Raw genomic sequence first — 16,530 nt, 5'->3', positions numbered from 1 at the left:
TGTCTGAGTGGCCCTGTCACACCCTGCGTGAGGTGGCTGGAGTGAAGCGCTGGTGAGCTCAGCGCCGTTGTGAACTGAACACACATATATGGAGAGCAAGAAGGCAAAGCTAGGAAGCTCGAGAAATACAGGATGGGAAGATCAAGTGAAAGCAAGATCAATACAGAGAGAGAGAGGAAGAGAAGACAGCATGTATAGAAGTGACAGCAATAGAAGAATGGAAAAGACATCACGACTGAAAATGTGAAGTGGCAGAAGTGGCATGCGACTTGCGGTCCTACCCTTGGCAGGGTCAGGGAATATTCCGTGACTACGGCTTTTGATGACCGAGGATTTAGGCGAGTCCTCCTTGCTGTGGCCGGAGGTTTTTGGGGAATGCTGGGTCCCGTGTCCTCCGTGGGGTTTGGGTGAGTGCTGGCGGCCCTGTCCCGAGTGAGAACGCCGGTGATGCTCGCCCTCGCACTGCTCCTTTAGAGGCAGCCAGCGTGGGACGTTGTCCAGTTGAGCCGTATTGGACAGGTCGATTAGTACCTAGCCCCATACATGCATAATTTCATTATTTATTTATTTTTTTGCACCAGATCTTTACACCTGAAACATTTTTTTTAAAGTTCAGATAACTGAATCTACAGTATTTCTAACAGTATATATATATATATATATATATATATATACTGCTCAAAAAATAAAGGGAACACTTAAACAACAATGTAAAGAAAAACGTATTTAATAAGATTATTTCATTCATTCAGATCTGTGTTATTTTTGTGTCCCCTTTATTTTTTTGAGCAGTATATATATATATATATATATATATATAGTTATGTAGCGTTTAGACACACTGAACCTGGTGTTTAATTTTTCTAAGTGTGTTTAAAGAACTTGTAGCTCATCACCTCTCCCAGGAAGTCATTGGCAGAGCTCTTGTCGTAGTCCCACACACTGACCTCCAGTGTCTTCTTTCTTAGCTAAACACACACCACATAAACACAGAGTAGAAGATTAGATTGAGCCGATTCAGTGCCAAGATGATTTATTTTGTGACTCTATCATTATACATTACTTTAATGTTGTCATTCTATGGAACTCTGTAACTTATTATTTATTTTCCATTGAACTCTAGATTAGGGAAAAGAAACACCTCATAAACACTCCAAATATATTATCTACATTAGTGTTTTGCCTTGTTTTCCAGTAAAAACATATTTTCAAGATCCTTAAACAAGATACACCAATATTTCATTTTAACGTGGGGTCAATACGATTTTTCTTTTTTAAATAAATTGATACTTTTAATCAGCAAGGATTATTAAATTGATCAAATGTGACAGTAACGAAATTTATAATCTTACAAAAAAAATGTGACTGTATTTTTGATTAGATAAATGCAGTCTTGGTCAGCATAAGAAACTCCTTTCAAAAAGATACACAAATCTTGCAGAGCTCAATCTTTTGCATTATAAATTAAAATATTTAAAATGTATAACATATTCCCTTGCTTTAGGTATGGATTTAACCACATTTCATACAAATAAAGTCAGTTTATTCAGAAAAATAAACTGAACTTTGCTTCTGAAGTAAATGTATTTTGTTTTTAGATATCTTTACTGGAAAGCAAGACAAAAATACTGATTAATAAAATATCTCTTTTCTGTTAAACCAGCCAACACATCAAACACGATATGCAGCACTACAGCATTTAATCTAGATGGTTTTCAAGACAAGCCTCACTTCTAAATTCTTCCTTTCTCTCTCAATTAAGAGCTGTTTGCCTTGCTTCAATAGTCCAGTAAAAACATATCAATCACATCTGTCAGCAGCTGCCTCAGAGAGCTCAACAAACTCAAGAAGCTCTTTGGTCTTAATTAGACTAAAGTACTTCTGGGAGACAACAGACTTTTCGCTGTTTGCACCTAAAGCCTGAGATTCTCTCTGAAGAGCTTTCATAATTGAAACCTCAAAACTGACATGGCATATTCCATTGAAGTCAAATTATATTTTTTTCTTTTGGTTTTTCAGACAACTGAAATGCAACCAAGATCTATGCAAATGCAAACGAGTTTGTAGTTCACCTGTTCCAGGTGGATATTTTTGTAGATGACAGTCTGGTTCCACTCTGGGTTCAAAGTCTTCTGAACATGTTTGGACCTTCTTTTGTTTTCAGCACTACAATTAGACAACATACCACAAGGGGTCACAATGAGGTACAGTTAGATCAGTGTGGCACAAACCCTCAGAGACCGAAACGTGAAACAACCCACACTGCTGGTAAATGGTTTGCACAATGAAGGACATCTAGTATAGGTCAACTTGTGTTGCAGCTTTGACCACATACTACATTGAGAAAATGATCAAATGAGCAACAATGATAAAAATGTAAAAACAGCAAAACCCTACGTCATTAAGCCATTCATGTCCAAGCATGGCCAAGTCTTGTATAATGTGCTGTAGGAAAGAATCACATACCTGGCATTCTGCACAACCATGACCTGACTGTGAAGATCCAGCATGCAGCAAAAACAGACAACAATCAGTGATGAGTGGGAGATTACAAAAGTGTGTGTGTGTTTGTTTGTTTTTGTAGTAGCTCATGCATTCATGCCCATATGGAGCAGAGAAATGGAGAGCTCCTGTTTCTGTAGGTTCAATCCAAGTACTGCATGATCAGATGAGAGCCAGAAATGATCCGATGCACACACACGCACCAACCTACAAACATCAATCAGCGCTATCATTTTACACCCAAATTGAGTTGTCATTGATTTTCCTCTTTTGCTGAGTCACTTACTGCATTCATAAATGCGTTGACAAACACAAACACATGCACACACGCACACACACAGCTTAATTTTCTTTTTTAAAACAGCTAAAAACTAGGGCTTACAGAATATGCATAATCCTTTCCAGGGCCTTCCCATGGACCTGGTGCTAATTACAGCTGGATAAGTGATTTTCTGTTTCGTTAACTCTGAAAGTAGCAGCTAGGATTGAATAACAGCTCTGAGAGTCTTAATTTCCAGTGCCAAGGGTGAAACAGGTGGATTTATCGTGTTTAAGTCAAGAATCCAGATATTAAATGAACACTTTCTTTAGTCTCACATACTGTAGCTATTTAGGCAGGCAGACTGAATGACATGTAAAGTGACAAACTACAGTTGTGTGTTAGTTTTTTTAAGAGTAGCTACTGTCTTTTTCTCCATTAAAAGTTGCGCTTAATGAATTTGTTACACAAAAGCCATTCATGTCTCGAAACAAATGGACTGCAAATACATTGCCAACCAAACAAAAACACTTATCCTTTCAATGAGTGTTGTCTTGCTGATATACATGATGATCAGTAGCGGTTCACTAAATAAAATAATTGAATAAATGCCATTTGATTTTACAATAAGCACTTAACTCAAATGACTATTAAATAACAAAATAAATAACTAGAGAACTGAATTTGTACATGGAATTATTCAACATACAAAGATGGATCCTTCATTTCTTTTTTAATTTACAATTTAAAATATTTCAAAATTCAGTCTTGGAAGTCTGATCGTTGAACTCTTCTGGCATCATTAAATCAAAGGACAGGAGATAATTCTAGAGAAAGAGCACGTAGAGATTTGCAAGTGCGCATGACAAAGTTTGAGCAGGTACGCTCATTAGCAATCACTGCTGATGATTATAGAGTAAATTAATTCAAATGCAATTTATCATTGTGCAAAAAACAAACAGAAAGCACAAGCTTTTGTGTCAGGTTGTTATGTTGCAAGGCTAAATATAACGATGGAATTGTGTGTTTTACGACCCGATGTGAGATCCACCAATCAGAGAGCTTCTCGAATCTCAATTTTTGTAATTTTTTAATATAAACTGAGCATTTATTTATATTTATATGTAATCTTGTGTTTTTTCTTAGGTGCTCTACCATTTCGAGGCCCCGAGCACTCACGTGATCAGCGCCTAATGGTTCACACTGAGGCTGAATCCATGAGACAACTCAGTTCCAGTTAGTTGAGTTTTACAAGCTACTTACCCTCTACCCGGCAGCAAGTAAACTTTAACGAATGGATCCGAGTAGCCGTTATTGTCCCGGGGTGCCAGATTTCGAGCTTGAAGAACATGGACGATGAGATTTCCCAGCTGTTTGTCATAATTTATTTGAAGCTGCAAAATTGAAGCAAGAAAGAAATGGTTGTTCTACTTTCTACTACTGAAAAGGTGAATGGATATGGCATAAATACAATTTGTTCATTATTAAGCAGGGTTTTGACACGATTCACACGATTTTGCCAGTTTGCTATCTTTTTATAGAGATCGCACTTATAAAGAGCAATTTCTAGCTGATAAAATATTTTAGAGCATAATTATAAAAGTTCATACTGACTATGGAAATTTGAGTTAATGAGAGTGGAAATCTACCTGGATCTCTCCTGACACTGGGTGGGACTGAGTTTTTGCTGCCTCAGAGGTCTAAGAAACAAAACATCAGCAGTAAAAAAAGACATTGTTTTGCATTTGACTCTTTGTACACAAAATAATAGTGTGTCCATGGCATACACATACCTTGCTGTGGCGTTTCTTGCTGACAGAGGGTGAACCAGGCTGGCCAGGGCTGGGAACTGCACTGGAGCCAGCGGACGCTGAGGCTTTATCCAGTGTTGACGCAGAGGAGGAGGGGAGCTGCTGCTGGGACACTTTCTGCAGCTCCGCAGCCAACTGCTTAGGGTCTACACCTGGTGACCGCGGAGGTCTGTCTCCTGAATATTTATAAGTGCAAGTTAGTGGTCAAGTGTCTTTGAGCTTAATTAGGACATTATCATTTGATTGTCTTCTCCACTGACAGATGGTTCTCACCTTTGTTCTGGTCTTGAAGGTCTAGGTGGGAGCTTTCAGAATCAGACAGCATATTTAGGTCTCTGAAAATGACAAAGAGATAAATAATGGTCAAAGGACAAAAAGTTCAGTTAAGCCAGCATGGGATCAAAATGTACCCCATTTGCTCGCTTAATGTACGTTCCTGGCCTTAATGTTCCTTTGAAAAGCGATGTACTTTTTAGGCTCTCCTATTTGGTTGAAGTTTTTCAACCCTGTTCCCTCAAACCATCAGACTCCATTCTGATATATAACCACATTTTTTATACAATTAATGTCTTCTTAACTTCTTCTTAAATATCATGTTTCACTCTGAAATATGTCAGAATACAGAAATGGGTTAAGAAATGTGTTTCATGTTGACTTATAACAATGACAATAACTTCAATACTAATAATTTTTCCAATTATTGTACTAATACTATTATTATTATTATTATTATTATTATTATTATTATTCTCTTTATTGAACATGTTAAAAAAAAAAAAAAAAAAAAAACACAACAGCAAAAACTGAATAAAAAGTAAAAATAAATAGTTAATCATCAACATCAAGAAAAAAAAGATCATCTACAGATGGTCCAAACAACAATCATGTTCAAAGGGGGTAGGAAGAAGTTAGAATAACTTTTCTTGTCCTATCCCCACTTCAATAATATTTTAACTACTTAAACTAACTTACCTAAGGTTTACTTTACTAAACTTTCCTCACAGGGTATTTTAAATACTAAAATGTGTACAATTATTAATATAATTAGTATAACAATATTTATTATAAGATAGTAAAAGTAAAAATTACTTAAATAAAATTTTAAATAATTAGTAGCTATGCAAATCTGACACTCACAGTCTGATACATAACTCCGCCTCTCCAACCTGGTGACCAACCAGACCCTGCACTTCCTCGTACGTCTTACCAGTCAAGCAAACGCTGTTCCACTCCAGAACTTGCATTCCTATGAAAACACACACACAAAATCAGCCACTGGATACATTTCATTCTCTATCTGAGAGATCTAATACGCTGCAAAACAGCACTGCAATGGCACACGTGATCTATTTCAATTAAATTAACCGTGCTGTAGAAAACCCTGTGAGAAAGGAGGGGAACACATGCAACAGAGTTCACTCCAAGTCACAGCAAACTGAAACCACTCTGTTGGTGCACTTACACAGATGAAAGCGTGTCTTCAGGTAGGCCAGGTATGCCCTCTTAGGGCGTTTTGAAGTTCCCACTTTACGGTGAATGTTTGGGGTCCCTGGAGGTGAATGTGTGCTCGATCATGTCATGTACTGTATATGTACACACTCAGATTGTATACTTAAATGTGAGAGGCTGAACAGCAGACTCACATTACTGCACAGCTTAACACCAGCATGTTATATTGGTGTTACTACATGTGCTTTCACACTGCTTTTGTAACCATGCCGACCGCATTCATAATCACATTTACGCCAAGTAGAAACATTTGACATTTCTCCCTTATGAAGCTTCATCTGCTAGTGGGTCATTATGTGGGAAAGAGACAATACGATACAATTACGACAAGAGAGGAAAAGACGAGATGAGACGAGGCAAAACAAGATAAGACTATGACAAACGAAGCGATGAGAAAAGACAAGATGAGAAGAGAAAATGTTCGATGAAAAAAACGAGTAGAGCCATGATAAGATGGAATAAAAGAGTAGATTCAGGAATAAAGAAGATCAGACTAAATGAAACGAGAGTTGAAACGAGAAGAGAAAAAGTAAGCTGAGCTGAGATGAGACAAAAAAGCATAGAGAAGATGTGAGTAGAGACAAGAAGAAATAAGATGAGAAGATGATACTAGAAGAAGCTCAATTTGATGAGATAAGACTAGATATGAGAAGACAAGATCAAAAGAGATGAGAAAAGACAAGCTTAAAGAGAAAAGGTGAGATGGGAGAAAGAGAGAGTAGATACAAGAAGAGGTCACAGCTAAGGAATCAGATGTCTAAATACAAAGTTATATTTGATAGAGTGTGAGAGAAGGAGGAGGAAGAAGACAGATGTGAAGTGTCCGTCCCAGTCAAAGCTCAGAATGTTCTTTCACAAGGCCCAGCTGTTGTATATAGCCTCATAAATAAGCCTGTGCACAGACAGATCCACTCCCTCCGGCTTCACTTTCCCCCTCGCCACCTATTCTGGCCCCTCGTAAATTATGACCGCGAGAAAGCTGCACAAAAGCCGGAGCCCAAGCAGGCCTAATTTACAATGTTCCGTGCTCACCCTCATCCCTGGAGAAAGAGGAAGCATTAACGTCTCAGTCACAACTGAGATCAATAGAGCTTGTAAAATTCAGCTCCGTCAAATTGGCTGAAATAGTCCAAAGCAGTCAAAGCAGGGTTTTATTCCAAAAGTCTGTGAGGATTCTTCCAAGTCAACGAGAAACTCTAGCCTTCAGCAATCATTGGGCAAATCTGTCACAATGAGGTCAATTCTGACTGTGGAAAGTGCACATTTACATAACTGCGTTGTAAAAACACATTCTAAAGTGTTAAACCAGTAAAACCTCAAACTTGTTTCAGTTGAAATCTCCAGAGACATCTCAGTCAAAGTTTTGATGTATAAATTTAACATTCAACTCTCATTTGATGTGATCTGCACAACACCTACGCCGCCGGTATACACCGCAGAGGAAACACAGTCATGAACCTGAAACTTCAACTTCATTTTCTTCTTTTCTATCTTTATCTCTCACATCAAGAATGAGTCATTCCCGGAGCTTGGAGGCGAAGAACCGTGCAGATTAGCATCATTTGTCTCCTATCGCGTCACTTTGTGCCCTTTAACGTCAACAGATGTGTTTCTCTCCCTGATCAAAGTGACAGTGAACACTGATACACCTCTTCAGCTTAACCAAACTAGTGAACCCACTCAGACACAGGTCTTAAAGCAGTAAATGTGCCTACCTTCCACAATCTTCCCCGTCTGTTCTGCAGCTCCTCCTGGTAACACTTTGGCAACATACGCACCGATGTCCCCATTGCTTCCCGGGACCGCTTTTCCTCCAACCACACGGATGCCCAGTCCGTTTCCTGTGAGGAAAGAGTTTTGTATTAGTGGTGGCACAAACACCAACACTAGAGGATAACAAGCCTGGAAGACTGGCTCATTTTAATAAAATGTATTTAAAGTCAATACATTTTCATTTGTTTCTGATGTACCAATCTTTGGAATGGGGCTAGCTGTCACACAGGCAGTAACGTGACTTAAAAATTTGTTTGCAATTTTCGCATTTGCATATTGAAGTTTTTCAGACCCTCTCCTCAGTTGAAAACCCTTTTATATTACACTCCTAAAAATAAAGGTTTGAAAGGGGGGTTTCACAGCAATGCTATGGAAAAAACATTTGGGGTTCCCCTAAGAATGATTCAGTGAAAAAAAAAGAGTTTTCTTAGTGTGAAGAACATTTTAATAATCTGAAGACCTTCTGAAGATTGATTTTTTTCCTGTACAAACCTTTTGTACAATGAAAAGGTTCCATGGATGCTAAAGGATCTTCTAGGAACCATACATGCCAATAAAGAACTAAAATAATTATTGTGAACCTACATTCTGCTATATCTGTTGGGTAAAAAAGTCAGCAAAATAAAACCCACACTTTAAATCATGGTTATGCTATGAGTTATGAAGAAAAGGTTCTATATAGAACCTTAAAAGGTTCAATCAGTGCTACGTATTTGGAACCCCTAAAAGGTTCTATACACTCTTAAAAAAGGGTTCCTCTGGGTTCTATATAGAACCCTGGGGTTCCATACTTGGCCAATAGAACCTTTTACAAAAAAAAAATGGTTCTATAGAACCATTTTGGAGTTCCATATATGAAGCGGGGGATGGAAACCATTTCTGGTTCTAAATAGAACCATTTCTACTAAGAGTGTGTATTAATTTGCACTGCAACTCCCACTTTTACATTCCCTTAAATTTCAATTGTTTCCAGCAGAACAGCATTTGTTGTGACGTACATCCCGTATTCAGAATCACAGACCCTTCCATCAGACTAACAAACTACCACTGTACACACAAATCCACCAGTCACACCACAGTGCACTCGCCATAGTCTTATTCATTGTCTTTCTTAAGTCACTTATTTGTTCATCAGTTTCTAATTAAGAAGATAATCCACTTTGGGCATTACACGCCATTTTGAGCTTTGATGACTGACGAAACTGGAGGGATGCCAATCTCGCTGCGTGATGTCTTCCCGTTTCTAATACTTAAAGGAACAGTGACACAAGAGGTCGAGGAAAATCAACCAAACCTATGTGACATGCCAAAGCACGAGGAGGGGCGAGACCGCTGATGTGCTTTTGCTGAGCGGTTTGCTGTCTGTTGACATTTTGTGTGTAATGATGTGGCAAAATAGAGCACCACAAGAGGACGCTAAAAGGAAATTAGAGGAGAGATAACGTGTTGTTTAGTAGTAGGCATCAAAAAAACTGTGCCAAGGCAATCTCAGCATGGAGAAACTAATGTTTGCATAGACATAAGCCTCGGGCATCTTTCCATGATGGCCTGGTAAGTGAACAGATCCTCTTTTACCAGGGGCAGCTGTCCTAAACGTCTGTTTACATTGTTGGAGTATGTCAGGAAGCCAAGCAGCAAAGCATCTGAGGGGTTGCACGTCTTACCTGATACACTACGATCTTTGGGATCCCTCTGCAGTTTTATTCTGGTATGAGGAAACGGGTAGTGTGATGACTTTCCCTAAAGGGACATAAGATAAGCACATTTTCATTACACTCTAACATGCAAGGATATGTTTCTAAAATACTGTGATAGAAGATACCTGTCTTCTGTCCACCCCTTGTCCATTTTCTGTGCGTCCATCTCGTGGTTTATCAAACCAGTCAGTTTCCTCCCGTCGCAGGTGGTACGCTTCAGATAAACAGATGGAAATTATAACGTTAAAGTCTTGCTTGCCAGTCTGTTACAGCAAATCCCTAAAGACAGGTAATATCAGGTACTAGAGACAGCTAAGGTATGTATGCGGTCTCAAATTTTAACAATATAGAGCCATCTGGGGCAAAAAAGGAAATGGTTATATAAAGTAGAGCAGTTATTTTTGCATGCAAACCTAAAACTAAAACAAACCCGGAGGACGTAATTCTTCAGTTTTTTCCTATACATAAGAATTCTGTAAAAAGATTTAGAGCAAGTCTGCTTGCTGCTTAAGTTTTCATGAATAGGGGTTAAAGACAGACAGGGGTACTAGAAATATTTTGCCATACCATCTTGGGCCTTTTAGCTATTGAGTGGAAAAGGGTAATAGGGAGTAGCTTTTCATTTCTTGGGAACTTTTAAGATGTATTTTGTAATGGATAACTAAATAACTGACCTCAGGTTTTGAAGAGGAATTTAACAGAAGACAATTCTGGTGTTTACAGACCTGACACTCAGATGTAAATGACATGACAGATGTAGATCCTGTTACATGACATAACACTCACTAACACATAGTTCTATTGTCTACAGTACAAAGTATCTATGGTCATTTTGCTTTATGATTGCGACCAGTTTTATCAGGAAGTTAATACTGTGATATGCAAACTATTACTAGTATTACATGAATGATTTTTTTGTTCACCAAATTGGTGAAATTGCAGCAGATTAAACTGGGAAACTTTGTTGTTTTTGGAGAGAAAGGAGAGTGAAATTCCAATTTGATCACAGATGCAAGAGCTGTATTCACTAACACAGCATTAAGTTATTGTGCAAATCCGTCATACTTCCTGCAACATGTTGTTATGGAGATGAATTTGTGGTCAATTTGGCTGCCTAACAGCTCATGGGTGATTGGCGGGTGGGTGGTCATGGTAGCAGGGGTGTGGGGGAGACGGGAGACGTGCAGGAGTCTAAGGTGGTTATACTCTACCGTTTGTGACATTCTCATGTGAGTTTCCTGGATCGTCTCTGCACAAACCCACCAGGGATTCACTTAGTGCTGCAACCAAGGCAAATGCATTTACTTCCAGATGGCACATATGATGAACACATCATATGCTGTTACATGTTTGGGGTTAGTTACTACATAGGTAAATGAAGAAGAAAAGAAAAAAAACTAGTATTTTCGGTATGAGCTTCAGTTTTGTGGTTATGTGATTATATTGTGTATAAATTACAATATTCATGTTTTTTGCAACGTACAGTGCAGTTAAGTTCATGTAATTTCATTCATTTAGCAGTTAATGAGGGAAAGGGGCATGCAATGCACATCAACTACTATATTTTGATCTCATCAGTCTTAAAAATACTTTAAATTTCATTATAGGCAGAAATCAAAAAAACAATATTAACACAAAGCTGAGAAGAAAAAAACATAGCCCTGTCTATTTGAAGGCATTTATTAGTTCCTGGAGAGCAAAAGAAAGCAAATAAACATGCAGAAAAGTGAACAAGTTTATTTAAAACCAGACAGGAAGAGACATGCAAATCACTTCTGCTATTTATTGAACATCAAACATGCAAACAAAAACTGGCATGATAATTACTCCAGGAAATGCTAGCAACATGCATGAAGATTATCATCTATCGTGGAGAAATAGATGTATGAGCTATGACATTTTGTATATAGGCTTAGGCCATAACATTTTCACTATGAAAGGAAACTAAAACTTTTTAAAATAAATTCAAAAATGAACGCCTGACATTATACATAGCAAAATAAAATATCTCATCATTAGCATCAATAGTATTTTGTTGACGTTTTAAATAAAACTTGACATTTCTATAAAGCAAACAAGAGGTAAAGAGATTCTGTGTAGTTAAATTATGAATATGAAGATTTAGCTAGAAGGCACGTTAAGATAACTAATAAGATGACTAAATCATAAACATATGCAGCTCAATTGTTAACGATAAGACTATAGACCATAAGACTATAACTCTGCTACTAAAAAGAGAGATTTATAATAGGTATTTTTTTTCTCATTTATCCCACTCAGACAGCACATGTACATATAAACTGAACTTGCAGAGACTGAAAACATGCACTATCAGTATTCACACAATGAAATGAAGCTTGAACAACAGAAAAAAACATATTTAGAGAATTGATGCCTTCATATAGACAGAAATGGGCACTTGGAAAGGATGAAAACATAAAAACAGAAACAGTGTATGAAGAGTCACTCCAAGTGGACAGTCTGTGGACAAACAAATTACCTTCACTATCAGACATGGTGCCCTGCAGATCATCCATTAGCACATAGCCACGTCCTCTTGAAGAATCTTCTCTGAGATGTTGCTGTTGAGGGTCTTGGAGGGACATACATGACCCAAATTGATCCCGAGAATCAGCAGATATGGGTGGGAGCGGACCTGCAGATGCCCGTGCCATACCCATTGGCTGACCCACTGGACTCAGTGGGCTCTCTTCTTCTGAGTTCTGTGCCACAATAGGGATGCGTCCACGCCCACTTTGTACAATGGGCAGGCTTGTAGGTTTTGTCCTCCCTGATGGAGTCTGGAAAGCTGAGGTCTCTGAGGAGGGGTCACCTTCTGCTTTGAGCCTCAGAGAAGAACTTGAGATGTCCCTTTTAATGGACAGGTCAAGGCCATAAACAGAGGAGGGTCTAGATGAAGGCCGTGACCTGCTTCCACTGGGGTAAGCAGAGTCTTCACCCAAAGAGGATCTCATGCCTGGGCTCAGATTCAGGCTTTGGCCCAGATTAAGTGAACCTGCCAAATTAGCTCCAAGTGTGGAGCCCAGGTATTTCTGCTGTTCAGCAATATTCTTGCGAAGGCCAAAGGTGATCTCATCCTGTAGAAGTCTGCTTGACCTGGGAGAAGCACTACTGGACCCCAAGTAGCTACTATAGTCTGTTTCTAGACCCCTGCTATCCTGCATTGAGGAATACTTGCCAATGTTACTGGTGGTTTTGTGTTTCTGGTAGAGCATAGATGTTGGGAGTTGCTTGGCAGCCTGTTTTTCTAAAGTCAGTCTACTGATGCTGTACTTCTCAGTTTTAGGGTAGGCCCTGTAACCTCCACTAGACACTCCAGTGCTGGGGGTATAGTGATGTGAGAGTCCAGCAAGCTGCTCTAAGCTTTCAGTGCCCCCTGTGCTTCTCCTGAATTCCTGCTTCAGTTGCTGTTTTAAAAGCTTCAGTTCAAATGGCTCTTCCATTGGGTCCTCTTCATCCTGGGCCTTACCATAGGAATGAAGTCTGGAGGAGCTGCCCAAGTAGTCTGTACCAACATCTGCAGCAGCATGTCTCAGAAGACGCTCTGCTTTAGCCAGCTCCCTCTCAGCTATGCCATAGCTGGTGGATGAAAGGCTACCAGTGCTCTTTGCAAGTTCTGCTGCATCTTCTAAAAGCATGTAGCTCCTTGGTGTTTGATGTGGATCTAAGTCTGCATAGAAGGAGTCAGCAGATACATTGGACATTGGACTGACTGCCATGCTGTCAGCACGCTCTTCTAAGCTATGCATGTCAAGGTGGTTGCCATATTTTCCTCCCAAGTAAGATGAGGTGTCATAGTTGGCGGCAATCTTGGTAGAATCTAATTCAGAGAGGAGAGCAGCTTGTTGTCTGGCTTTCTGCTGGAGCAAGAGCATTTGGTGGTAGCTCTGTTGTTGTGAGGCAGTCAGAGAAGGAACAGAAGAGTAGATGGACTGAGATTGGTATGGCAACTGAGGCTGGTACAGGGACTGCTGGTACTGTGAGTACTGGTACTGGGAATAATTTCCGTACTGGTCGTGCTTGGTCTGTGGAGGAACAAACTCATCAAGTTCTGACTGTGGTGCAGTACGTGGTCTCTCAAGCCCATGTCCACCGGCCTCCTCTCCACTTCTTGTCTCACGAATGTTACTCACCTCACTGTCAGACATGTAGTCACGGTCCTCTGCAACACTCTGCAGATAGGCCCTTTCCCTCTTCTCCCTTTCTTTGAGCAATGCATCCTTTCGTCGGTTAATGCCCATCTCCAGGTATCGCAGCTTGGCATCAATCTCCTTTTCTTCCTCATCCAGTTCAGCTTGCTTTTTACGCAGTTTGGAGGACTCTCTCTCAACCAGGTCAAGCTCGCGGTCAATGTCCTGCAGAATTTTCGCACGTGCCATGTTTGTGCTCCGGCAGAGACGCCGACGAGCTGAGCCAGTGGTGTAGGCTGTTTGTCCAGCATTGACAGCTTCTTCCTCAGATGGTGGGTTGGGAAGGGTTCTTTTAACTTTCTTTTGGGTGCCAGATGGAGTTCCACTTGGAGATCCCTTTGCCTTTGGAGGACAAATGAAAATAGCGTTAAATGACAAAACAGTTTTATTCAGACTAACTTATTTTTAAGCTGAATTGTTCAAAGGAATAAATGCATTAAATGGCTTAAAGATGGTTTCATGGAAGCACTATAAAAACAAGTAACCACACAACACATGTGTTTTCCAGTTTGACTGAGAATGCTGCTATGCCTTTAAAGGGCGTTCGGTCCCACTTTGTATTAAGTGGCTTTAAGTACAATATACTTACATTGAAATGAATAATTTGATACAATGGACTTATTGAGTACATGTTTTTACATAGTACTTATATTTTAAAAATACCTTTAAAGTTGTACATTTGTAATTACACAGTTTCCCTTACACCTTACCCCCCTTAAAGCCACTTGATATAAAGTGGGACCCAATAAAACAATAAATTAAATCAATTGAAAACTGAATAATATAAATATATCAAATTTATCAAACTGCTTTATGGTATTCAAAATTTGAAACCATACACTGAGAAAGAATTACTTAAAGAAAATATTCAATGGAATTTCAGCATTTTTCAGAGTTGATATGAAGCAGAGATGAATCATATAAAAACTTATAAAATCATGTATACTCACAGAATAACCCTCAGAAAACTGGAAATTTGCTGCTGCCCTCTCTTCTGCAGTAGGACTCATTGGTTTAGGGTCAGACATTGACCTTTGTATGACCTTGGGTGCCCTAGGACTTGTTGGTGGACCTTTGGATAGATCTGTGGCAGAGCGTATTCTCTGTGGGCTTGTATCTCCAAGGGATTTCTCATAGGACAAATACTCAAGGGATTTGCTAGGGGATACACAAGGGGAAATCGGAGAGTACAGAACTTTTGGGGATTTGGGAGGACCTGGCACAACCTGGAGAGTGGAGGCATCTGCTTTGAGATGAGGGGACTGGCTTATATCAAGTGGAGTGGGGCGTCTCTTTGGAGAGGAAGTTCTATCAGAGTCAGGATAATCTACTCTAGCATCTACCTGCACAGAGTGTCCCCTTAGTGTTCCAGAGGAGTCTGTTTGTACAGAGATTTCAGTAAGGGCCTGAACTGAAACAGCTCCTCTTTCACCTATGCCATTTTTACCACCACGTGGTCTACTGCGCCTGCCTCGAGTAGGAACTTCCCAATCATCCTGGTCTTCATCATCTGTCTGTACACAGCTGTCAACACTTTTCTTTGTACTTTTCTTCTTCCTTCCTGCAGTGTAGGCCTTTTCAGTGTTATCCTCTTCATCAGTCTGACAGCCACTATCCATCTTTCTTTCTCCCACCAACACAAGAGCCTCTGGCAGGACTTCACTTGGATACATTTGCCTGAACTTTTGTTCCTCCAACTGTTGTCGGAGCTGTTCTTGGAGTCTTTGGATCTGCTCTAACTGCTCCTGTTGCTGAGCATAAGTCTCCTTTTGCATCATCAGGTGGGCCTGTCTCTCCTCTTCTTGCTGACATAGTATTTGCTGTTTCATGGCCTGGAGTTCTTCCAGCTCCTTCTGCACAAGAAGCTGTTCCTGCTCACGGAATCGCTGTATCTCATTCCTCTCCCACTCAAGTTCTTCAGCCAAGCGCTGCTGCTTCATCTTCTCTAGCTCAAGAAGCTCACGTTCCATCTGGTACTGTCCGTCTCCTGGAACAACAGGTGAAGACAGAGCCTCTAAAGAGGCTGCAATTGCCTCAAGTGAAGCATTTGTGTAGGTGTCCAGTCCTGCCACTGTGGTGGCTGTAGAAACTACATCTGAGGGAATTGTGAAAAGGCCAGCCTTTGAAACACCTGTCTCAAGATTTAAGGGTAAGTTGCTTTGTTCTTCTGCTGTGGTTATAGCAATGGTTGAAAGAAAGCTGTGTGATCTAGTAAGAGGTTGATTCTGTAGAGTTGACAATGATGGCATAGTATCACTTGTGTGCATGCCTGATAGAGAATTGTAGGATGTGCTGAAGATAGAACCAGGCTGGGTGGTTATGGCATATGTAGAAGGAACTGGTGCTGCTACAGAAGAATAAACAATGCCATTGGAAGATCTTAGGACGCTAGAAATCCCATAGTGGGTTCCAACTGCTGAAGTAATCCTGGCTTGTGTGTACTGTGGAACTGTCATTCCAGTGCACACTCCTGTTGATTTGCTTGAATAGTCCACAGCTTCACCTGTTAAAAGTTTATTTTGTTAGATTAAAGCTCAGCACATTAAAATAGTGCAATGGTAACAGCATCAAGGCATCCATGCACCATCCAAACGATAAAAAATTAAAACAGCAAAATGTAAGTTGAAAAGCATGCAGCAACATGCAGACGCAGCAAAAAAAAAAAAAAAAAAAAAGGAAAAAGAAAAAAAAGAGAGGAGCATGCAAACATTCTTCCCAGAACAAGAGAGGAAAAAAAGCAGGCATACAAAAACATCAGCTGGGAATGA

The 16,530-nt window shown here is 39.8% G+C and overlaps 1 protein-coding gene across 13 annotated transcripts in view; it reads right to left on the bottom strand.

Moving 5' to 3' along the window:
• Positions 1 to 16,530, bottom strand: part of pcloa (piccolo presynaptic cytomatrix protein a) — a 46,469-nt gene that overhangs the window by 8,671 nt on the left and 21,268 nt on the right. For 8 of the 13 annotated variants that reach the window (XM_039668021.2, XM_039668011.2, XM_039668013.2 and 5 more), the window contains exons 6-20: positions 14,713 to 16,265; positions 12,052 to 14,104; positions 10,763 to 10,831; positions 9,677 to 9,765; positions 9,519 to 9,594; positions 7,797 to 7,922; positions 5,710 to 5,818; positions 4,846 to 4,907; positions 4,555 to 4,748; positions 4,411 to 4,461; positions 4,025 to 4,155; positions 2,467 to 2,493; positions 2,073 to 2,166; positions 897 to 968; positions 282 to 531 (exon numbers count right to left, since the gene is read on the bottom strand). In XM_039668021.2, coding sequence (XP_039523955.2) covers positions 282 to 531; positions 897 to 968; positions 2,073 to 2,166; positions 2,467 to 2,493; positions 4,025 to 4,155; positions 4,411 to 4,461; positions 4,555 to 4,748; positions 4,846 to 4,907; positions 5,710 to 5,818; positions 7,797 to 7,922; positions 9,519 to 9,594; positions 9,677 to 9,765; positions 10,763 to 10,831; positions 12,052 to 14,104; positions 14,713 to 16,265 — 4,956 coding nt within the window. The remainder of the gene's footprint in view (positions 1 to 281; positions 532 to 896; positions 969 to 2,072; positions 2,167 to 2,466; positions 2,494 to 4,024; positions 4,156 to 4,410; positions 4,462 to 4,554; positions 4,749 to 4,845; positions 4,908 to 5,709; positions 5,819 to 7,796; positions 7,923 to 9,518; positions 9,595 to 9,676; positions 9,766 to 10,762; positions 10,832 to 12,051; positions 14,105 to 14,712; positions 16,266 to 16,530) is intronic. The other 5 variants (XM_089126614.1, XM_039668014.2, XM_089126613.1 and 2 more) reach the window with 4 other exon arrangements.

This window comes from Pimephales promelas, chromosome 24 (assembly GCF_988280905.1).
Source record: "Pimephales promelas chromosome 24, fPimPro1.hap1.1, whole genome shotgun sequence".
Taxonomy (NCBI): Eukaryota; Metazoa; Chordata; class Actinopteri; order Cypriniformes; family Leuciscidae; genus Pimephales; species Pimephales promelas.
The sequence above is the reverse complement of the archived record's forward strand: the minus strand, read 5'-3'. Positions and strand labels throughout refer to the sequence as shown.